Source organism: Coregonus lavaretus (genome assembly GCF_964263955.1).
Source record: "Coregonus lavaretus genome assembly, contig: SUPER_35_unloc_2, whole genome shotgun sequence".
In the NCBI taxonomy this organism is placed as follows: Eukaryota; Metazoa; Chordata; class Actinopteri; order Salmoniformes; family Salmonidae; genus Coregonus; species Coregonus lavaretus.
This window is the reverse complement of record NW_028167180.1, coordinates 4,267,391-4,290,972: the sequence shown is the minus strand read 5'-3', so window position 1 is coordinate 4,290,972 and position 23,582 is coordinate 4,267,391. Positions and strand designations below refer to the sequence as shown.

General features: G+C 40.9%; 1 protein-coding gene across 1 annotated transcript; it reads left to right on the top strand.

Moving 5' to 3' along the window:
* The first annotated feature begins 1,100 nt into the window (after positions 1 to 1,100).
* Positions 1,101 to 22,422, top strand: LOC311110119 (fibronectin-like). The gene is made up of 12 exons (XM_084188688.1): positions 1,101 to 1,175; positions 7,208 to 7,253; positions 7,441 to 7,707; positions 7,833 to 8,099; positions 13,791 to 14,057; positions 16,258 to 16,518; positions 17,106 to 17,375; positions 19,094 to 19,171; positions 19,281 to 19,319; positions 19,436 to 19,578; positions 20,375 to 20,469; positions 20,668 to 22,422. Exons 1-12 carry the CDS (start codon positions 1,158 to 1,160, stop codon positions 20,813 to 20,815), a joined length of 1,899 nt encoding a protein of 632 aa, XP_084044814.1. The 5' UTR covers positions 1,101 to 1,157; the 3' UTR covers positions 20,816 to 22,422.
* Positions 22,423 to 23,582: the final 1,160 nt, after the last annotated feature.

Genomic DNA, 23,582 nt, shown 5'->3' with positions numbered 1-23,582 from the left:
GAGGTCTTTTCCGTATTCACGGTGCCCTAAAAATGCATACGTATTCCAACCTTTATTCCCTACTAACCCATTGTCACCCGTTACCAATGAATTATACACGTTCAATACTTAAATCCTACCGTTTAATGCTCTAAATTCCAATTAACTGTCGTTTCCGATGAAATAAATTTAGCAGACTTCAGTCGACCAGCAACAAACACCACCTGAGGCCAGGTCATATGGAACATCCCCTCAATGTACACAAGTCATATCCAATCTACCAAACTCCGAAGCGGTAAGAACACACTCACCCTTTTTCGGCCATGCTTCAGAGAGAGTTAGGCCGGCGGTTGACTGAAACAAAGAGGAGACGCAAACCCATGCCCCACGTTGGGCGCCATTATGTCGTATATGATGAATGGTGGTAATATTGCTGATGAACAAAAAGTCCGTTATGCTGCATCGTGTCAGAAGTTTTTATTCATACCACGAGGTTACAGCATAAATTCACAGACACGCGTTGCCTGGAGAACGCCTCCCAGATTGTTATGGCCGTTCTGTCGTCTCATCGTTTAACTCCTATTTATAAACAATGCAAAGGGAGGGGCTACTCCCTCTTCTGGCCAATCACCAGTCTCCCCTCGGGCGTCACCCTCCAAGCGGCACATTTCAAATAACATCATAAAACATCCCCCCTTTGGCCTGAACAACCAACATTCCATTTCGTCATGAAAAACATTTAACAAAGGCATAATCTTCAGATACGATACTATCAAGCAAATATCCTATGTGGAGGCGGTGAAGAACGTTGAAGGGGAAAGATGCCACAGTTCTGAAGAAGATATGGCGGTGGATGCACCACAACCAGTTGCACATGTTATAGATCAACCAAGTGATCTGGATACACTTATTGTGAAGAAGGTGCATTTTGTAGTATTTATAGCCACAGTTATTAATTGTACTGCACAAGTGTCCAAGAAGCTGGACAGCATTATATCTGCATCCGATACGTTTTTGGGCCTTCAAGACTTAACAGCAGAAGCACTGCAATGATCCTTATTATCTACCTGTACAGTAGGTGGCGGAATGCAGATACAATTGTTGCGAATGCCATTATACCAAAGAAGAAGAGGAAAGTCTATTCGACAACTCTTTTACGTGGCTTTACCCGAGTCTTCATGACAGCAGGAGAAATGGTAGGTTCATATTTTTATTAAATAAGTCAGGTGTAAGATTCTTTAGGAGTGCATTGTTATTTATCCCAACGAAACGTGAACATAATAATGCCCGAATTTTAACTTCTCTTTCTAATAAATGGCAGGTAAAAATATCAAATACCCAACTAGGCCAACTACGGCGGAGTGCGCACAAGGAAGTCTACGAAAGGTGTTGTCTTTTTTCACAGCGATCTGACGCTGACATGTAATCTATTAAGCTGATATATTGATCCTAAAATAATACATGCTTATGTCGAAAGAAACAATAGGCAGTCGTGCGTATACAGTGTATTTCTTTCAAAGTTTGATAGGTGGTCATGTCGAGTGCCCTGTAGGCCTAATTGACTTGCGGTACATTTTTACTGTGTCCGTGCCCGAATACCCATACTTGCGTTTAATTAGTAGGCATTTTAGGTATGCGAAAATAGCGCGTTTTTTATATTATGTGAAATTTCGAAAATAATGTAACATTTCGAAAATTGAGTGCTTTAAATGCTAGGATTTTATACTCATTTTGGCTTTGGTAGAATTCGCTCCACACTTAAGATAATCGTCTTTACAGACTCAGGTGTTTGACAGATGGTTATCAGCAGAGAGGATGCAGTGTACTTAGTGCATACATTTTTACTAAACAGTACGTTCTAAATAGTACGTATTACGATTAGTACACTATGTAGTTTTAGTAAGTAGTGGACAATGCACATTTCAGACATGGCCTATGACTTCCAGGTAAAAATGACAAATACCCAACTAGGCCCACTATGGCGGAGTGCGCACAAGGAAGTCTACGAAAGGTGTCTTTTACACAGCGATCTGACGCTGAGATGTGATCTATTAAGCCGATATATTTATCCTAAAATAATACATGCTTATGTCGAAAGAAACAATAGACAATCGTGTCTATACAGTGTGTTTCTTTCAAACGTTGATAGGTGGTCATGTCGATGAGTGCCCTGTGCCCTGTAGGCCTAATTGACTTGCGGTACATTTTTAGTGGTTGTGTCCGAATACCCATACTTATGTTTAATTAGTAGGCATTTTAGGTATGCATTTCGAAAATGGAGTGTTTTTAGTAAGTAGTGGGCAATACAGATTTCAGACATAGCCTATGACTTCCCGTCGCAGCTGCACCCAGTCAAACCGGACAACATGGACGCGTAAAAACGCGACCACTTTTTATTTTATTTTATTTTTTATTTCACCTTTATTTAACCAGGTAAGCCAGTTGAGAACAGGTTCTCATTTACAACTGCGACCTGGCCAAGATAAAGCAAAGTAGTGCAATAAAAACAACACAGAGTTACATATGGGGTAAAGAAAAAAAAACATAAAGTCAGAAATACAACAGAAAATATATATACAGTGTGTGCAAATGTAGCAAGTTATGGAGGTAAGGCAATAAATAGGCTATAGTGCAGAATAATTACAATAGTATTAACACTGGAATGCTAGATGTGCAAGAGATTATGTGCAAATAGAGATACTGGGGTACAAATGAGCAAAATAAATAACAATATAGGGATGAGGTAGTTGGGCGGGCTAATTTCAGATGGGCTGTGTACAGGTGCAGTGATCGGTAAGGTGCTCTGACAACTGATGCTTAAAGTTATTGGGGGAGATAAGAGTCTCCAGCTTCAGAGATGTTTGCAATTCGTTCCAGTCATTGGCAGCAGAGAACTGGAAGGAATGGCGGCCAAAGGAGGTGTTGGCTTTGGGAATGACCAGTGAGATATACCTGCTGGAGCGCAGACTACGGGTGGGTGCTGCTATGGTGACCAATGAGCTAAGATAGGGCGGGGATTTGCCTAGCAGTGATTTATAGATGGCCTGGAGCCAGTGGGTTTGACGACGAACATGTAGTGAGGACCAGCCAACTATAGCGTACAGGTCACAGTGGTGGGTATTATATGGGGCTTTGGAGACAAAACGGATGGCACTGTGATAGACTACATCTAATTTGCTGAGTAGAGTGTTGGAGGCTATTTTGTAAATGACATCGCCGAAGTCAAGGATCGGTAGGATAGTCAGTTTTACGAGGGCATGTTTGGCAGCATGAGTGAAGGAGGCTTTGTTGCGAAATAGGAAGCCGATTCTAGATTTAACTTTGGATTGGAGATTCTTTATGTGAGTCTGGAAGTTGAGTTTACAGTCTAACCAGACACCTAGATAATTGTAGTTGTCCACATACTCTAGGTCAGACCCGTCGAGAGTGGTGATTCTAGTCGGGTGGGCGGGTGCTAGCAGCGTTCGATTGAAAAGCATGCATTTAGTTTTACTAGTGTTTAAGAGCAGTTGAAGGCTACTGAAGGATTGTTGTATGGCATTGAAGCTCGTTTGGAGGTTTGTTAACACAGTGTCCAATGAAGGGCCAGATGTATACAAAATGGTGTCGTCTGCGTAGAGGTGGATCTGAGAGTCACCAGCAGCAAGAGCGACATCATTGATATACACGGAGAAAAGTGTCGGCCCAAGAATTGAACCCTGTGGCACCCCCATAGAGACTGCCATAGGTCCAGACAACAGGCCCTCCGATTTGACACACTGAACTCTATCTGAGAAGTAGTTGGTGAACCAGGCGAGGCAGTCATTTGAGAAACCAAGGCTATTTAGTCTGCCAATAAGAATGCGGTGGTTGACAGAGTCGAAAGCCTTGGCCAGGTCGATGAAGACGGCTGCACAGTACTGTCTATTATCAATCGCGGTTATAATATCGTTTAGGACCTTGAGCGTGGTTGAAGTGCACCCGTGACCAGCTCGGAAACCGGATTGCATAGCGGAGAAGGTACGGTGGTATTCGAAATGGTCGATGATCTGTTTGTTAACTTGGCTTTCGAATACTTTCGAAAGGCAGGGCAGGATGGATATAGGTCTGTAGCAGTTTGGATCTAGAGTGTCACCCCCTTTGAAGAGGGGGATGACCGCGGCAGCTTTCCAATCTCTGGGGATCTCAGACGTTATGAAAGAGAGGTTGAACAGACTAGTAATAGGGGTTGCGACAATTTCGGCGGCTAGTTTTAGAAAGAAAGGGTCCAGATTGTCTAGCCCAGCTGATTTGTAGGGGTCCAGATTTTGCAGCGCTTTCAAAACATCAGCTGTCTGAATTTGTGTGAAGGAGAAGTGGGGGGGGCATGGGCAAGTTGCAGCAGAGGGTGCAGAGTTGGTGGCCGGGTTAGTGGTAGCCAGATGGAAAGCATGGCCAGCTGTAGCAAAATGCTTGTTGAAATTCTCGATTATTGTAGATTTATCGGTGGTGATAGTGTTTCCTAGCCTCAGTGCAGTGGGCAGCTGGGAGGAAGTGCTCTTATTCTCCATGGACTTTACAGTGTCCCAAAACTTTTTGGAGTTAGTGCTACAGGATAGAAATTTCTGTTTGAAAAAGTTAGCCTTTGCTTTCCTGACTGCTTGTGTATATTGGTTCCTAACTTCCCTGAAAAGTTGCATATCGCGGGGGCTATTTGATGCTAATGCTGTACGCCACAGGTTTAAATTGGAACCATTGAGCTAGATAGAGGGCTCACCCTTGTATCTATTCTATTTACCATCTCTGACATCATGGGCAGCGCCGATGAGGCTATCTCCATTTTAAAGGAGTACATTTTATTTTTCAGCCAGTGATGTTGGAAGTCCCACCCAGTTGACTACATTAATATGATGGCATCCCTCAATGGCACTGCCCATTCTAATGTGGCCTTTTGGCCGCTAGAGTCCTCTATCATTCTCTATGGTTGGGGCGTTTGGGCTAGAAGGGATACCATTTGTCAGAAATGACCAGGTTAGACTTTTCGTAGCAGGTTGGTTAGGATAAATTATGCAGCAAGTTAGGATAATTAAGGTTAAGGTTAGTAAACGGGTTAGGGTTAACTTAAATGCAAAAGAAAATCATCTTTTGACGTCAATTCGACATAAACTGTATCAGGTTAGGTCGAATTGGTGTCCAGCCTAGGCCTGGATCATTTCTACAATGCGTTTTCTGTCTCCAGGAAATATCAATTCTTATTTAGTTTAACATGTGGATTCCAAAAGGCTTTAAATATAAGGTCCGCCGTCCTTAAAAACACAAAAATATGGATCTTGAAAGGGAAGTGTATGTATTTTGAACACTTTTCTTCAGTGGATGTTGGTGTTTTTGCCATGTCCACGGGTGTTATTCATCAATTTCCACAAGAAATATAAGCCATAAAATATTTAATCTTTCTTCATTATTTTATAGTCCAAGTTAAATTCTCTCATCAATAATGTTTTTTATTAATTATTATTGTATTTAAGATGTTCTGTGTGTCCCTGATATCACTTTCCACCCTGTTAGTTTGTAAATCTCCATTTAAGAAAACCACCCTTTCCTACAATGACCCCACATTCAGGAATTATCATACTTTCTTTGGTGGGAAAACAATGGTCTAACGCTACATGAAAATTAACCACATTTCAAAATGTTAAAATATGTTTGATAGAGAAGTTAAAATCATGTTCAAGGGTCCAACATTATGCTAGCTCAAACTTGATCACTCACAAAAATATGGCTAATTTAGCCAACAAATGTCCACCCAGTTAGTTTCCACCCTGTTAGGATTATGCACCTAACAAGTTGGAAAATGCACCAAAAAATGTAAGTGCCTGAGTTTGACCAATATATTTTTATGAAAGTCAGACATGTCCTTTTTCTGATAGAATACTACACTAAATTATTATTTTTTTCTCCAAAAGTTATGAGGTCCAAAATGCACCACATTGTAGGAATGACCCGGCTAATACTATTTCCTAAATGATGACCGACATGGCATTGGGTTTCATCTTGTTTCATTACTCAGGGTTGTACAGTACAGTTCTGAGGACGCTGAAAAGTTGATCAGCTACAGTATCAGCAGAATTATTGCAATGTGTGACGGCACCGTCAGTGTTTTATCCGAACATGTCTTTTTTTTTTCTTCTTTTATGCAATGAAACGTGCAATTGTGCTTGTTTCTTTCACCGTGGCAAAACATTCAGAACTTCAGTGCCCGTATAAGTCGGAACGCTGTGGAGAAATATGTATGAAAATGAAAAAGTATGCACTCACTAACTGTAAGTCGCTTGGATAAGAGCGTCTGCTAAATGACTAAAATGTAAATGTAAAATGATTATACAGGTTATCTGCCTAAATAAAGTATCTTAATAGGGAGATGGTCCCCCACCAGCTGCCTGAACAGCTTCAATGTACCTTGACATAGATTCTACAACTGTCTGGAACTCTATTGGAGGTCTTCCACAATAAATTCTATAATTTGGTGTTTTGTTGATTGTAGACCTCCCGAGTGGCGCAGTGGTCTAAGTGTGCCACTAGAGATCCTGGTTCGAATCCAGGCTCTGTCGTAGCCGGCCGGTACCGGGAGATCCATGGGGCGGCGCACAATTGGCCCAGCGTCGTCCAGGGTAGGGGAGGGAATGGCCAACTGCATTCATATCCAACTGCATTCCAGGAAAAGACCCCCTCGCAGCCATTACAGGGATGTAGCTCAGTTTGTAGAGCATGGCGTTTGCAACACCAGGGTTGTGGGTTCGATTCCCACGGGGGGCCAGTATGAAAAATAAAAAAATGATGTATGCACTCACTAACTGTAAGTCGCTCTGGATAAGAGCATCTGCTATATAAGTGTTCCACCCTGGCGACAGACACACATCCTTTAAAGCCCCTATGCTCCGTTGAGACCCCTCTTTCAAAGTCACTGAGATCTCTTCTAGCCATGGTAGCCAAAATAATGGGCACCTGGGCATTTTAATACATGACCCTAAGCATGATGGGATGTTTTAATCACTTAATTAACTCAGGAACCACACCTGTGTGGAAGCACCTGCTTTCAATATACTTTGTATCCATCATTTACTCAAGTGTTTCCTTTATGTTGGCTGTTACCTGTATGTCAAAAGCAGTTGATGTATCTTGATTTTAAAATATCTGTTGTACATTTACCAAAGTAACAAGTTCTGTTTTTTTAAAGAAATGACTGATTCATATTTTGTTCTCACGCTTTAAGAGTTGTGTTGGCCACCGTCACACAATGCTGGCCTCAGATGATGATGGTAGGTATATGTGGAAACACGTAATAAACTGACCCAAACAATATTATTTAATTTAAATCTCAATTTAAGAGGATACATTTAGTAAGATATCAATTGTTGTCCCTTAACTGCTGGGATGAATAATACACATGTTTATGTAAATTTATTGTCAATAAAGTTTGTTTCTCTCTCATTATTCCTTCACCAGTGCTGCCCCCTCCTGGTGACATCCAGGTCCTGTTGCTGACATTAGATTCAGTGTCTCTGAGCTGGAGTTCTCCTCAGGGGCTGACAGGACCACAGACATTCAGAGTGACCTGGGGGTGTGACGGGGAAACAAGGTCAACAAGAGTGAAAGGTGGGCATCATCTTGAAATAAGCAGTCTCCAACCTGGTAAAAAGTACCAGTTCAACGTGGCTACAGAGGGAGAAGATGGAAGCCAAAGCAGATGTGTCTCAGCATCCCTATCCACAGGTACAGTAGGCTAACTTGTGTTTTTATTCAGACTACATCATTCATTCATTCCTAGAGACATTTTTGGACTCTCTGTCAAAAACAGCACATCCTCTATTCTAAACAAATCTTGATTTTTGTTCCAGTGTTCCCACCCAGAGATTTCAAGATAGACCATTTGGAAGAGACCTCCTTCACTCTCCACTGGTCCAAGACTGAAGGGATGGGGAAAGTCCCACAGCACTTCTTCATATCCAACTGCATTCCAGGAACAGACCCCCTCGCAGCCATTACTGACGACTGCCACAAAACCTTCTCAAACCTGCAACCCGGCACAGAGTACACTGTTAGTGTTGCAACTGTGCTGAGCAATGGGGAACAGAGTGAACCTGTCTCTACAACAATCTGCACTAGTAAGAGATCTTCCCCCAATTACAGCTCATCATCTCTTTACCAGAAACTACAGTGATTTTGTTGCATTACAAATAACATTTTTGTTTTGTTGTTAGTGTTCTGTTCTGTTTTTTCTTTGTTTTGTTTTTTCCCCATATCGAAAGCCTTGGATTTTTGTACTTTTCCACCTGTAAGGTGTTGTAGAAACATTTGACTAGATAATTAACTCAAAAATATCTCTCAAGACATCAGAGCCTGTGAATTTAAGAATTTAGACTTTATTAAAAAAACAAAGCCGAGCCTTTTTCCAAAGAGACAAAGACTGTCCCTTTTTCGCCAAGAGCTCAATTTTATAGCCACATGTACAAACATTCCTAACTTTTTTTAGTTCGGTACCACCCTCTCATTCGATCATTCTATTGGCTGCGTGCCTAGGCCCCTTCTCAAAAGCCCCTTCTTAAAAAACGAATGTAAATGCAAACCAGATGTCTAGAACCCCATGGCCTCAGTTTAAAAACCCCTGTAAAAGAACACATCATATACTTAATGTCTATATTCATTATTTAAACATATATCTGGATTATAAAATATCAAACATGTTCATTCTGTTTCACCATTATCATTTCATAATACATTATAAAACATTTATCATTCATCATCCTCTCAGCCCCTGAGATTATGTGCATGTGGCCATGTGTCAGGTCATAAGGTCATAAGCATAAAGAAATGCTAACACCAGTTCCATTGTTACTTCTATCTCCACAGCCATCACGTCATTGACATTCCTAAACCAGCTGCAGGAGTTTTCATGAAAAACACATAATTATCTCTGCTCTGAATTCAACTGGCTCTCAATCCATAAACACTCCAAGGCATATAGATTTTCAATTTTACAACATATCCATGCTTATTACTAATATTATTATTTTACCTTTGACCTTTCCCTACATTTGCCTTCATGATACATAAAATAATACCACAAAGGCTATAAACATTTTATTAAAAGTTTTTTGAAAATGAGGTGAGCTAAAATTTAAGGTAGAACTAGGGCTTGAATGTACAGTAACAAACAGTTACATGACCTTTCAACATCTTCATATCAGAACCATGGACAGTGTCGTGACTTGACTTCAACATTAATCTGACGACTGTTATTTATCTAATCAACTATGATTAATTGTTACCCGATTAAATTAATAATGTAACAATTAACTCATAGAGATCTGGGGCACCACGAGAGCGGTTCTTTAAAGAGTTACCTTGTTTACCTATCACATCTATAAACAGTCAACGTATTAATCATAACCTCGTATCATATCATTATTCTGAACAGTCATAACCTCCTTTCATCTGCAAAAACCCGAGCCTTACTTATGATTCAGTACTACAGAAATTAGTTTAATTATTTATTTAGTAGCTAATTAAATGGGAACACAGGATAAACACACCCACTATACCGGTTATTGACTGGAAACTTAATGTGATGAAAACAGGTCCCTAGTGGAATGACAACAACATTGATGCTTGTTAAAGAAGAGAGGGAGAGAATCACTTAACATTGCCACATTCGGAAACTACTCTCTTCTGCATCGCAGTGCTAACTGTGTCACTAGAGATCCTGGTTCGAATCCAGGCTCTGTCGCAGCCGGCCGCGACCAGGAGACTCATGGGCGGCGCACAATTGGCCCAGCGTCGTCCAGGGTAGGGGAGGGAATGGCCGGCAGGGATGTAGCTCAGTTGATAGAGCATGGCGTTTGCAACGCCAGGGTTGCGGGTTCGATTCCCATGGGGGGCCAGTATAAAAAAAAAAGATGTATTCACTAACTGTAAGTCGCTCTGGATAAGAGCGTCTGCTAAATGACTAAAATGTAAAAATGTTCTACTGTAACCATATACTTTGCACATGAACCGCCGCCCTCTTTGAAATGCCTGGTTCGCCATGTACAGTGAGGGAAAAAAGTATTTGATCCCCTGCTGATTTTGTACGTTTGCCCACTGACAAAGAAATGATCAGTCTATAATTTCAATGGTAGGTTTATTTGAACAGTGAGAGACAGAATAACAACAAAAAAATTCAGAAATACACATGTCAAAAATGTTATAAATTGATTTGCATTTTAATGAGGGAAATAAGTATTTGACCCCCTCTCAATCAGAAAGATTTCTGGCTCCCAGGTGTCTTTTATACAGGTAACGAGCTGAGATTAAGAGCACACTCTTAAAAGGAGTGCTCCTAATCTCAGCTTGTTACCTGTATAAAAGACACCTGTCCACAGAAGCAATCAATCAATCAGATTCCAAACTCTCCACCATGGCCAAGACCAAAGAGCTCTCCAAGGATGTCAGGGACAAGATTGTAGACCTACACAAGGCTGGAATGGGCTACAAGACCATCGCCAAGCAGCTTGGTGAGAAGGTGACAACAGTTGGTGTGATTATTCGCAAATGGAAGAAACACAAAAGACCTGTCAATCTCCCTCGGCCTGGGGCTCCATGCAAGATCTCACCTCGTGGAGTTGCAATGATCATGAGAACGGTGAGGAATCAGCCCAGAACTACACGGGAGGATCTTGTCAATGATCTCAAGGCAGCTGGGACCATAGTCACCAAGAAAACAATTGGTAACACACTACGCCGTGAAGGACTGAAATCCTGCAGCGCCCGCAAGGTCCCCCTGCTCAAGAAAGCACATATACAGGCCCGTCTGAAGTTTGCCAATGAACATCTGAATGATTCAGGGGAGAACTGGGTGAAAGTGTTGTGGTCAGATGGGACCAAAATCAAGCTCTTTGGCATCAACTCAACTTGTCGTGTTTGGAGGAGGAGGAATGCTGCCTATGACCCCAAGAACACCATCCCCACCGTCAAACATGGAGGCGGAAACATTATGCTTTGGGGGTGTTTTTCTGCTAAGGGGACAGGACAACTTCACCGCATCAAAGGGACGATGGACGGGGCCATGTACCGTCAAATCTTGGGTGAGAACCTCCTTCCCTCAGCTAGGGCATTGAAAATGGGTCGTAGATGGGTATTCCAGCATGACAATGACCCAAAACACACGGCCAAGGCAACAAAGGAGTGGCTCAAGAAGAAGCACATTAGGGTCCTGGAGTGGCCTAGCCAGTCTCCAGACCTTAATCACATAGAAAATCTGTGGAGGGAGCTGAAGGTTCGAGTTGCCAAACGTCAGGCTCGAAACGTTAATGACTTGGAGAAGATCTGCAAAGAGGAGTGGGACAAAATCCCTCCTGAGATGTGTGCAAACCTGGTGGCCAACTACAAGAAACATTTGACCTCTGTGATTGCCAACAAGGGTTTTGCCACCAAGTACTAAGTTATGTTTTGCAGAGAGGTCAAATACTTATTTCCCTCATTAAAATGCAAATCAATTTATAATATTTTTGACATGCGTTTTTCTTAATTTTTTTGTTGTTATTCTGTCTCTCACTGTTCAAATAAACCTACCATTAAAATCATAGACTGATCATGTCTTTGTCAGTGGGCAAACGTACAAAATCAGCAGGGGATCAAATACTTTTTTCCCTCACTGTATCTCTCTCGGTGGACAGGGCCGCATTGGAAAGGTAGTTGGGCCTTTTCGCGGCACGCTTTTAAGGCTCTGATTCTCCGAAGGTGTTCCAACAAGTCTTCTGTTTTTCTCCTCTGTAGTTGTCCGGTATCCGGTGACTTGTCATGTAGTCCTGAACAGAACTACAGAATTGATTTTCCTTCCATACGCTCTTGAAGTTGCTTCTTTGAAGATAGGCTAGCCAGCTGTATCGATGGTTCCCCAGTGGGGTGATGAGAGTAGCGTAATACGGTGGTTTGGGCAGGGTAGCAGATGGTCCCCTGTGATTTTACCCACGCACAGCTACATATTATTCTGAACAAAAATATAAATGCAACAATTTAAACAATTTTACTGAGTTAAAGTTCTTATAAGGAAATCTGTTAATTGAAATAAATTCATTAGGCCCTAATCTATGGATTTCACTAGACTGGGCAGGGGCGCAGCCATGGAGGGGCCTGAGAGGGCATAGGCCCACCCACTTGGGAGCCAGGCCCAGCCAATCAGAATGAGTTTTACCCCACAAAGGGCATTATGACAGACAGAAATACTCCTCAGTTTCATCAGCTGTCCGGGTCGCTGGTCTCAGACGATCCCGCTGGTGAAGAAGCCGGATGTGGAGGTCCTGGGCTGGCATGGTTACACACGGTCTGTGGTTGTGAGGCCGGTTGGAAGTACTGCCAAATTCTCTAAAACGATGTTGGAGGCGGCTTATGATAGAAATATGTTCAATTGAATGTTTCTTACTGGCTGTAAAATGGTTGATTGCCATAATTTCTTCGAGTCATTGCTTAATTATTTAAACATTAAACCTTGTAAACAATTCATGGTAACCTCGTAAACAATTAATTTAAACCAGGCGTTTATTTGAAACAGGCGTTTATAGACTGAAATGTGTTTTATTGTTCAGCTATTAAGAAGAACAGGAGGCTATTTGAGACTCAGCATTTTATAGAAGTTTTATGGTATGTTAATTCACGGTCAATTACCGTGAGACCGGCAGTCTATTGCATGACAATAACCAGCTGACAAAATGTCATGACCTCCACAACCCTAGCTAGAACATCTTAAAATACTACGGCAATCTTAGTGCAACACTGAGCCTAATCAAGAGATTTTTGCCTTTTGGGGAGGCTGAAAGAAGCAACATTCAGCCAATATCTGAGAGGAAGTAATGTATCTCTTTATCAAAAGCTTGAGGACTTTATTTTTTTTACAACTTTTACATTTTTCTGATTTATAAAATTGAGAAATGTTAAGTGGGACATTTGTTGAATATTTTATTACATTTGAGTGTACAAACATTTTGCCCTCAGAACAGCCTCAATTCATTGGGTCAGACTCTACAAGGTGTTGAAAGCGTTCCACAGGAATGCTGGCCCATGTTGACTCCAATGCTTCCCACAGTTGTGTCAAGTTGGCTGGATGTCCATTGGGTGGTAGACCATTCTTGATACACACGTGAAACTGTTGAGTGTGTCTCCCGAGTGGCGCAGTGGTCTAAGGCACTGCATCGCAGTGCTAGCTGTGCCACTAGAGATCCTGGTTCGAATCCAGGCTCTGTCGTAGCCGGCCGCGACCAGGAGACCCATGGGGCGGCGCACAATTGGCCCAGCGTCGTCCAGGGTAGGAGAGGGAATGGCCGGCAGGGGATGTAGCTCAGTTGGTAGAGCGTGGCGTTTGCAACGCCAGGGTTGTGGGTTCGATAAAATAATGTATGTGCTAACTGTAAGTCGCTCTGGATAAGAGCGTCTGCTAAATGACTAAAATGTAATGTAAATGTAAAAAACCAGCACCGTCGCAGTTCTTGACCAATATGTATGCTCCTGGCACATGCCATACTCCGTTCAAAGGCACTTAAATATTTTGTCTTGCCCATTCACCCTCTGAATGGCACATTTATAAAATCCATGTCTCAGTTGTCTCAAGGCTTAAAAATCCTTCTTTAACCTGTCTCCTCCCCTTCATCTACACTGATTGACGTGGATTTAACAAGTGACATCAATAAGGGAACATAGCTTTCATCTGGATTCACCTGGTCAGTCTTTCATGGAAAGTGCAGGTATCCTTAATGTTTTGTAAACTCAGTGTATATCTGGAGTTAAACTGTAGCATTGACAATAATGTATTTATCTTCCCTTAGTACTTCCTGCTCCAGACCAGCTGACTGTTGACTCAGTGGACACAACATCAGCTGCTGTTAGCTGGAGCCAGCCACCAGGATTGGACCAAACCCATCATTACCAGATCTCCTACCACTGTCCAGGGACAGAACCACACATCATTACCACATCTTCACACAGCATCACTCTCTCGGACCTGAAACCTGGTACTCAGTACTCTGTCACTGTCTGCACTGTGCTGGAAGATGGAAAGCAAAGTCAACTGGTGTTAACAACCCTCACCACAGGTAAGTACTCTACTTAAGTATTATTTATGGTTATCAAAATGACTATTTGTGAATTCCCCAAAAATTGTTTGTACAGTGCATTCTGAAAGTATTCCGACCCCTTAACTTTTTCCATATTTTGTTACATTACAGCTTTAATAAAACATTTATAAAATATATTTTGTTTGTCATCAATACCCCATAATGACAAAGCAAAAACTGGTTATTAGAATTTGTTGCAAATTTATTACAAATTAAAAAGTATTCAGACCCTTTGCTATGAGACTTGAACTTGAGCTCAGGTGCATCCTGTTTCCATTGATCCTCCTTGATATGTTTCCACAACTTGATTGGACTTCACCTGTGGTAAATTCAATTGATTGGACATGATTTGGAAAGGCACACACCTGTCTATATAAAAGGTCCCACAGTTGACAGTGCAACTGCGCTGTAGTAGTGCAAGCGCTGGTAGAGCACGGCGCTTGTAACGCCAGAGTAGTGGGTTCGATCCCCGGGACCACCCATACACAAAAATGTAAGCACACATGACTGTAAGTCGCTTTGGATAAAAGCGTCTGCTAAATGGCATATTATTATTATTATTATGTCAGAGCAAAAACCAAGCCATTTCGTGGAAGGAATTGTCCGTAGAGCTCCGAAACAGGATTGTGTCGAGGCACAGATCTGGGAAAGGGTACCAAAACATGTCTGCTGCATTGAAGGTCCCCAAGAACACAGTGGCTTCCATCATTCTTAAATGGAAGAAGTTTGGAACCACCAAGACTTTTCCTAGAGCTGGCCGCCTGGCCAAAACTGAGCAATCAGGGGAGAAGGGTCTTAGTCAGGTAGTTGACAGAGAACCCGATGGTCACTCTGACAGAGCTCCAGAGTTCCTCTGTGGAGATGGGAGAACCTTCCAGAAAGACCACCATCTCTGCAGCACTCCACCAATCAGGCATTTATGGTATGGTGGCCAGACGGAAGCCACTCCTCAGTAAAAGGCACATGAAAGCAAGATTATATGATCTGATGAAACCAAGATTTAACTATTTGACCTGAATACGAATCATCACGTCTGGAGGAAACTATGCTGTGGGGATGGTTTTCAGCGGCAGGGACTGGGAGACTAGTCAGGATCAAGGGAGAGATTAACGGAGCAAAGTACAGAAAGATCCTTGATGAAAACCTGCTCAGGACCTCAGACTGGAGAATGGCAGGAGTAGCTTCGGGAAAAATCTCTGAATGTTCTTGAGTGGCCCAGCCTGAGCCCGGACTTAAACCCTATCGAATATCTCTGGAGAGGCCTAAAAATAGCTGTGCAGTGACGCTCCCCATCCAACCTGACAGAGCTTGAGAGGATCTAAAATGAATGGGAGAAACTCTCCAAATACATGTGTGCCAAGCTTGTAGCGTCATACCCAAGAATACTCTAGGCTGTAATCGCTGCCAAAGGTGCTTCAACAAAGTACTGAGTAAAGGGTCTGAATACTTATGTAAATGTCATATTTCGTTTTTTTTATTTTATAAATTAGCTAAAAATTGTAAAAACCTGGTTTTGCTTTGTCATTATGGGGAATTGTGTGTAGATTGACAAGGGGGGAAAAACAATTTAATTCATTTTAGAATAAGGCTGTAACGTAACAGAATATGGAAAAGGTCAAGGGGTCTGAATACTTCGCGAATGCACTAATATCTGAGTTCATGCTTTCTTCAATTCCTCTGAGTCATTAAGTCAAGGAGTTGATCTGCCTCTGGTTACTTTAACTTTATCAGTAGTACAGTGTTAAACACTTGTTATTGTGGAGAGGATTTACAGTGCCTTGCAACAGTATTCATCCCCCTTGGCGTTTTTCCTATTTTGTTGCATTACAACCTGTAATTTAAATTGATTTGGATTTCATGTAATGGACATGCACGAAATAGTCCAAATTGGTGTAGTGGAATGAAAAAAATGACTTGTTTAAAAAAATTATTTAAAACAATAACGGGAAAGTCGTGCGTGCATATGTATTCACCACCTTTGCTATGAAGCCCCTAAATAAGATCTGGTGCAACCAGTTACCTTTAGAAGTCACATAATTAGTTAAATAAAGTCCACCTGTGTGCAATCTAAGTGTCACGTGATCTGTCACATGATCTCAGTGTATATATTATATATTTATATATATATATATATATATATAGAGATTAACAACAGCCCTGACAATTTATTTCCCCTCAGTACCTCCTGCTCCGGACCAGCTAACTGTTGACACCACGTCAGGTACTGTTAGCTGGAGCCAGCCACCAGGATTGGACCAAACCCAACATCATTACCAGATCTCCTACCACTGTCCAGGGACAGAACCACACATCACTACCACATCTTCACACAGCATCACTCTCTCTGACCTGCAATATGGGACTCAGTACTCTGTCACTGTCTGCACTGTGCTGGAAAATGGAAAGAAAAGTCAACTGGTGTCAACAACCCTCACCAAAGGTAACGAAGTACCCAACATAATTATTATATCTAGTGTCAAAGTTGATTAAACATTAACTAGTTATCAAAATGACTCTAAACTAATCATAATGGATGTGTCAGCATTGGATGTAAAGGTACAGTATCTTCCCTGATGAGAAATATATGATGGTGAATTCCACAGATCTCATAATGCAGTTTGGTGCCGAAATCATTAACAGTTTTTATAGTATCTGAATTCTTGCTCGCTTCCCATTAATGTGAGTCAATATATCAAGTAGTTGATCTGCCTCTGCTTGCTTTAACTTTATCAGTACTAGTGTAAAACACTTCTTATTGTGGAGAGTATTTATAATCACAGCATTCTTTATATTGAAAGAAATTGGTGTGGCGGCGACAATGTAGCAGCACCGTTGCTAAATGAATACAGCAGAAACCCCTAATTTATGTTACTTTACAAATCTAACCAATGTTGTGACTTCTGTTTTTTTTTTTACGTATTTATTTCCATATCAAAAGGAATTGCAAGCCGGCCATTTCTACTTTTCCTCCTGTAATATATTTCTGGAGTTAAACTATAGCCCTGACAATGATCTATTTCCCCTTAGTACCCCCAGCTCCAGACCATCTGAATGTTAACTCAGTGGACACCACATCAGCTACTGTTAGCTGGAGCCAGCCACCAGGATTGGACCAAACCCAACATCATTACCAGATCTCCTACAGCCGTCCAGGGACAGAACCACACATCACCACCACATCTTCACACAGAATCACTCTCTCTGACCTGCAGAGTGGTACTCAGTACTCTGTCACTGTCTGCACTGTGCTGGAAAATGGAAGGCAAAGTAAACTGGTGTCAACAACCCTCACCACAGGTAAGGACGTACCCTACTAAAGTATTATGTCTGTTGTCAAAGTTTATTTTTATCTAGTTATCAAAATGACTGAACTAATCATAATTGATTTGTCAGCATTGGATGTAAAGGTACATTATCTTTTCTACTTTGACTAATATTCTACTTTTCCTCCTGTTCAAGATGATAGAAATCCTCATAATTTGAGCGAAATTATTTCTCTATAGCCTTTACTTTCTCACTCTGAACGCGAATGGGATGGGTGCGGCTTCTTGACAATGATCGCAAAGGCTCCAATGCACAGCGCCCCTGGAGCAATTAGGATTAAGTGCCTTGCTAAAGGGCACTGCAACATATTTTTCACCTTGTCTGCTCCGGTATTCTAACCAGCAACCTTTCGGTTACAGGCCCAACACTGTAACCTCAAGGCTACCTCTCTACCTTACCCCTACCTACAGTGTCCTCTGTTAATATTGAGGCTACCTGCCTCTACCTTACCCCTATCTACAGTGTCCTCCGTTAATATTGAGGCTACCTGCCTGTACCTTACCCCTATCTACAGTGCCCTCTGTTAATATTGAGGCTACCTGCCTCTACCTTACCCCCTATCTACAGTGTCCTCTGTTAATATGGAGGCTAGCTGTCTCTACCTTACCCCTATCTACAGTGTCCTCTGTTAATATGGAGGCTACCTGCCTCTACCTTACCCCCTATCTACAGTGTCCTCTGTTAATATGGAGGCTACCTGCCTCTACCTTACCCCCTATCTACAGTGTCCTCTGTTAATATGGAGGCTAGCTGTCTCTACCTTACCCCTATCTACAGTGTCCTCTGTTAATATTGAGCCTACCTGCCTCTACCTTACCCCTATCTACAGTGTCCTCTGTTAATATTGAGGCTACCTGCCTCTACCTTACCCCTATCTACAGTGTCCTCTGTTAATATTGAGGCTACCTGCCTCTACCTTACCCCTATCTACAGTGTCCTCTGTTAATATTGAGGCTACCTGCCTCTACCTTACCCCTATCTACAGTGTCCTCCGTTAATATTGAGACTACCTGCCTCTACCTTACCCCTATCTACAGTGTCCTCTGTTAATATTGAGGCTACCTGCCTCTACCTTACCCCTATCTACAGTGTCCTCCGTTAATATTGAGACTACCTGCCTCTACCTTACCCCTATCTACAGTGTCCTCTGTTAATATTGAGGCCACCTGCCTCTACCTTACCCCTATCTACAGTGTCCTCTGTAGTTATTGGGACAGTGCAGCATTTCTTCTTATGGCTCTATACTCCAAAAGTTTGGATTTGAAATCATGACTGAGATTAAAGTGCAGACAGTCAGCTTTAATTTGATGGTATTTTCATCCATATCGGGTGAACCATAATGTGAAATAACAATGTGTGATAAAGTAGTTAAAAGTTTAGTATTTTCAGAATATCAGGCGCGGGCTGAAAATCGACATCTTCACATTGCATTTTTTTTTAGGGGGCAGTAGAATTAAGGAGGATACATTAAGCGCTTTAATCATAAGTTTTACATTGCAAACAGTAACAATTATTTTTCATGCCACGAAAGGTAGCGGATCCGGCCAAATAGGTTCTGTAACGCATCAGTCCAAACTGGAGAGGTGCCGGATCCTGTTCCCGCAGGATCTGGCTCAAATAAAGCACTGGTGATTCAAGTAAAACACATTAACACATTACCAAAGATCTTACTTTAATAATTTGTGATTCAGTACATTTTCAGTGGTGGAAGAGACCCTCCAGAGTTGCTGCAGTGTGTGTTCTACTGGCTGTGATCATAGGGGATTCCTGTAAGTAACACTTACTGGGGCATTCCAGTAAGTGTTTTCTTTTTTACTAAAACATTTGTAGTCAATGTTGTGACAGTTACACATTTTGATAGACTTTTCCCTTTTACAGATGAGAGAGACAAGTTAAATACCAGGCTTAGGTACTATGGTGAGTGCAGTCTTTTATTTTCTTAATTTACAAGTATCATTTTATTTCATACTTAGAAGAGATGTCATTTATTTGTAGACTTTGAAATGCCTGCTGTTCTATTTCGTTTATTTCAGAGAAACCCTGTTTGAATGAATGGTGGAAGTTTGGCACCAGCTGTTATTATGTCTCTTCCACGAGGGACTCAGGCAGGGAAGGTCAGCGGCAGTGCAAAGCAATGGGTGGAGAGTTGGTTGTTATAAACAGCAGAGAAGAACAGGTAATAGAGAATACATTAGTAATGCTATAATACTACTGTTTCTTTATTATTATTATAATTATTAATCATTATCTACATCTCTGATTAGTATTCAATATGTGTAAATCATTGTATCACCAATGTTCATGTCACTGTCAATTTATAGAATATACTTCCTGTCAGCAAAGCAAGTTTGCATGAGATTATATCTATACCTATACTATAGTATAGCAGCTGAGGCTGAAACCTGATCTCATAGTTTCACTTCGACATTCGACCTAATCTGGATGAAAGTCTATTTTTGACGCATTCATTCCATGTGGTTACAGGGTTAATTCTGTGAGGTTACAGGGTTAAAACAGAAACAACTCAAAGGGTTATGGTTAGGGGTTAAGGTTAGGGCAATTGGTTGGGGAAGGCTTCAAACAAAAATGATTAAAAACAACGCTCTGTTTCCATCAAGTACTCTCCCTCTTGCCTGAGCATTGTGAACTGCCGTGGTGCAGTCGTCAGAGCAGATTGGTCTGTGTGGTGTGAGCACGCTTCCCCTCCATGCTTCCTGAGTTTTCACCAGCGCTCTGCAACTTTTTTGTATTTTTTTGTGAGCTCTGAGGAAGGCATATATCAAAGTACTTAGGACCTTTTCAAACATCCTAAATCCCCTTGTATTTCTATTGACCAGGCTCAGTACATTATACTACTACTACTACTACTATTAGACTACTACTACTATTATTATTTATAAACATGTAAAAGTGTTCCTCTGCTGTGGAGATTAAATAATGGTCATTGTTTTTCTTCCAAAATGATATTATAGATATTTATCCATGGATTAAAGAAGAATGTCTGGATTGGTGCATATACAAATGACGGAATGTGGGAGTGGCTTGTCAACACAGCATTTAAACCTACGTAAGTGAACAGGTTCTGGAGGAGTTTTTTTCTGTTGTAATAAATTACTTTTTACAGTCTGATAATCTTGTCCTCAGCCAGATGTCTCTCTCACTCTCTGTCGAATGGTAGCAATTGAGCCTGGAGACTAGGTTAACCGTCTGATTCTCTATTTTGTATTGGATGATATTAATCTCTGATTCTCTGTGTTGTTTATAGCTATTGGATGGAAGGGGAACCAAGTAACTTGAATGACGAGGTGGCTTGTATTGAGATCTCACAGACGGCATCAGACCCATTGAAGAGTTGGAAGGTTGTAAAATGTACTTCAAATTACTGGGTGTGTGAAAAACCGTTCACACCGTAGTCTAATTATAATAACTAATGTAAGCCCCTATCTTATGGAGTTGCACTGGTTTTCCCTTTGTTAGGCTTAATGTGTTTCTATGTGTATCTACATTGAAAGATGTATTTGATGTCTTTAAAGAGACCAGGGCTATGTGGAGTTTGTCCACCGTTCATCAGGCCCAGGGGAGTGGAACTGTGGTCTAGTAGGCTCTAACTGTGGTCTAGTAGGCTCTAACTGTGGTCTAGTAGGCTCTAACTGTGGTCTAGTAGGCTCTAACTGTGGTCTAGTAGGCTCTATCTGTGGTCTAGTAGGCTCTAACTGTGGTTGATTTTTTTAAAAACTATATTTACAATTTTTACCATTTTAATGTGTGCATATAACAATTGAATAAGATTCTGTTTTCATTTAAGTTTTTACAGATATCAATCCATTTCAAATGCAGCAGTGTTCTGTTTCCTTCCATTCCATTCCATATGTACCATGTATTTCATCAGTAGAATGAACACATCTATATACTGTGATCTAGGTATGTCATTTACTTGTCAGGTATACTGTAATACTAAGTGTTGTAATGTATGAATAGTAACTCCAATGTTTTCCTTCTAAATGGTGTCAGTTATTAGTTAACGTAGTACAGTAAAAACACTTTAGTTAATAGATAGAAAACAGTCGTTATCAGTAAAGTTATAGCAGTACCAGAATTGACCACTAGAAGGGTTGTGTCATCCATGGACATGTGACCAGAGCCCGTATTCACAAAGCATCCCAGAGTAAGAGTGCTGATCTAGGATCAGTTTTGTCTTTGACCTCTCTCTGGTAATGTTCGTTGTTTTATCTTTTTACTTAGCTTACCCAGTACAAAGGAACCGATGGGATAGTCCCAAAAGAGCAAACTCTGCCCAACTAGCAACACAATACTCCTGTTGGATGAAATATTCACATTTAGAACTTCTGTGCAGTATTCTGGAACTTGAACTTAAAACCTAAACATGTGCATCTTCTAAGGCTCCAACCTTAGCTATACCCACTGGATACCATTATGGACCTATAGCGTTCACATAATAATGGAGTCAGATTGATAAATGTAGGTTATTATTATATTCAACATAATTTCTACACATCTACACCTTAACAGGTGTCTTGAACATACTGAAGTCTGAGATTCCTGAGTTCCCAGGTGTTTTGAATGCAGCATTAGGGGATCTGTTCTCCACCACCCACAACCTTCCTAGGTACATCATTAGGGGATCTGTTCAGATATGTTATGATATGATATGAGATCAGATCAGATATGATACTGTATGAGATCAGATCACATATAATTTATTAGATATGATATGGTAATTTATTAGCTCAGATATGATATGGTACTGTAGGAGATCAGATATATGGTAATTTATGAGATCAGATTTGATATGGTAATTTCTGTTTGGTTAAATTTGAAGACATCTTCTGCAACACAAGTTAAATATCCAGTAACCATTTCTATGACGCATACACATATAATGCCCTGTAAAACATTTATAACGCCTTAATATTCACTATAAGATATTAGAATTGCTCATAAGTAAATGTGTAACATACAACAATAAATGTAAATAAATATGGTAACAGGGATCCCTTTTAACAAACATTACACTTTTTGCCTCTGTCTCAAAATCCGCATCAGCCAATTAAAATGGTGAATGTAGTTGTACACTGTCAAACACAACATACAGTGCCTGCAGAAAGTATTCTCATCAATAGATGTTTTCCACATATTGTTGTGTCACAGCCTAAATTTAAAATGGATTAAATTCAGATTTTGGGTCACTGGCCTACACAAAATACCCCATTATGTCAAAGTGGAATTATGTTTTCAGAAATGTTTTTAAATTAATTAAATGAAAAGCTGAAGTATTCAACCCCTTTGTTATGTAAAGCCTAAATATGTTCAGGAGTAAAAATGTGCTTAACAAGTCACATAATAATTTGCACGGACTAACTCTGTGTGCAATAATAGTGTTAACATGACTAATAGTGTTTTGTCATCTCTGTACCTCACACATACAATTATCTGTAAGGTCCCTCAGCCGAGCAGTGCATTTAAAACACTGATGTAAGCACATAGAAAAGGGAAATTTTCCAATTCCTCACAAAGAAAGACACCTATTGGTAGAAGGGTAAAAAAAAAAAGAAGCAGATATTGAATATCCCTTTGAGCATGGTGAAGTTATTAATTACACTTTGGATAGTGTATCAATACACCCAGTCACTACAAAGATACAGGCTTCCTTCCTAACTCAGTTGCCGCATTCAGAGGGGTTGGGTTAAATGCGGAAGACACATTTCAGTTGAATGCATTCAGTTGTACAACTGACTAGGTATCCCTTTCTGTTTGCAATAAGGCACTAAAGTAAAACTGCTAAAAATTAGGCTAAGAAATGAAATGTATGTCCTAAATACAAGGTGTTATGTTTGTGGCAAATCCAACACAACACATAACTGTATACCACTCTTCATATTTTCAAGCATGGTGGTAGCTGCATCATGTTATGGGTATCCTTGTCATCGGCAAAGAAGTACAGAGATTTTTAGGATAAAAATAAATGGAATATAGCTTTATCCTAGAAGAAAACCTGGTTGTCTGCTATCCAACAGACACTAGTTGTCACGATCGCTGACAGATGCGGACCAAGGCGCAGCGTGATAGGCGTACATACTTTATTGTGTACACACCAAGAACCAAACAACAAATGAAACGTGAAGTCCTAGGTTAACACAAACCTTCCGGAACAAGATCCCA

What these genes read in the sequence shown, in the direction of transcription:
- LOC311110119 (XM_084188688.1), top strand. An exon ending in CTCAGCATCCCTATCCACAG is followed by an intron (nt 7,708 to 7,832) that starts GTACAGTAGGCT and finishes TTTTTGTTCCAG; the next exon opens with TGTTCCCACCCAGAGATTTC. An exon ending in TGTGATCATAGGGGATTCCT is followed by an intron (nt 19,172 to 19,280) that starts GTAAGTAACACT and finishes TCCCTTTTACAG; the next exon opens with ATGAGAGAGACAAGTTAAAT.